The sequence below is a fragment of the Trypanosoma grayi genome (genome assembly GCF_000691245.1).
Source record: "Trypanosoma grayi strain ANR4 Tgr_2718_V1, whole genome shotgun sequence".
NCBI lineage: Eukaryota > Euglenozoa > Kinetoplastea > Trypanosomatida > Trypanosomatidae > Trypanosoma > Trypanosoma grayi.
The window spans coordinates 1-360 of NW_008828336.1; the positions used below are offsets into that span (position 1 = coordinate 1).

The window sequence follows — 360 nt, forward strand, 5'->3', positions numbered from 1 at the left end:
AAGAATGCCGAGAATGAGAGGCTGGCTGAGGAGCTGGAGCAGAAGTGTGCTGAAAATGAGAAGCTGGCTGAGGAGCTGGAGCAAATGTGTGCTGAGAATGAGAAGCTGGCTGAGGAGCTGCAGCAGAAGTGTGCTGAATATGAGAAGCTGGCTGAGGAACTGCAGGAAAAAGCTGCCGAAAACGATCGAGGACTCGGAGTGCTTGAGGAAAAGAATGAAGAACTTGGAAAATTGAAAGATGATGTTGAGAAGCTGGCTGAGGAGCTGGAGCAGAAGAATGCCGAGAATGAGAGGCTGGCTGAGGAGCTTGAGCAGAAGAATGCGGAGAATGAGAAGCTGGCTGAGGAGCTGGAGCAGAAG

At 51.1% G+C, this 360-nt stretch overlaps 1 protein-coding gene across 1 annotated transcript; it reads left to right on the top strand.

Annotated features, from left to right (window-relative positions):
• DQ04_27181000 (hypothetical protein) lies at positions 1-360 on the top strand (the record flags this gene model as incomplete). Its single annotated transcript, XM_009318366.1, has 1 exon — positions 1-360. A coding segment is annotated over one exon (360 nt), but the record flags the coding sequence as incomplete, so codon positions are not given.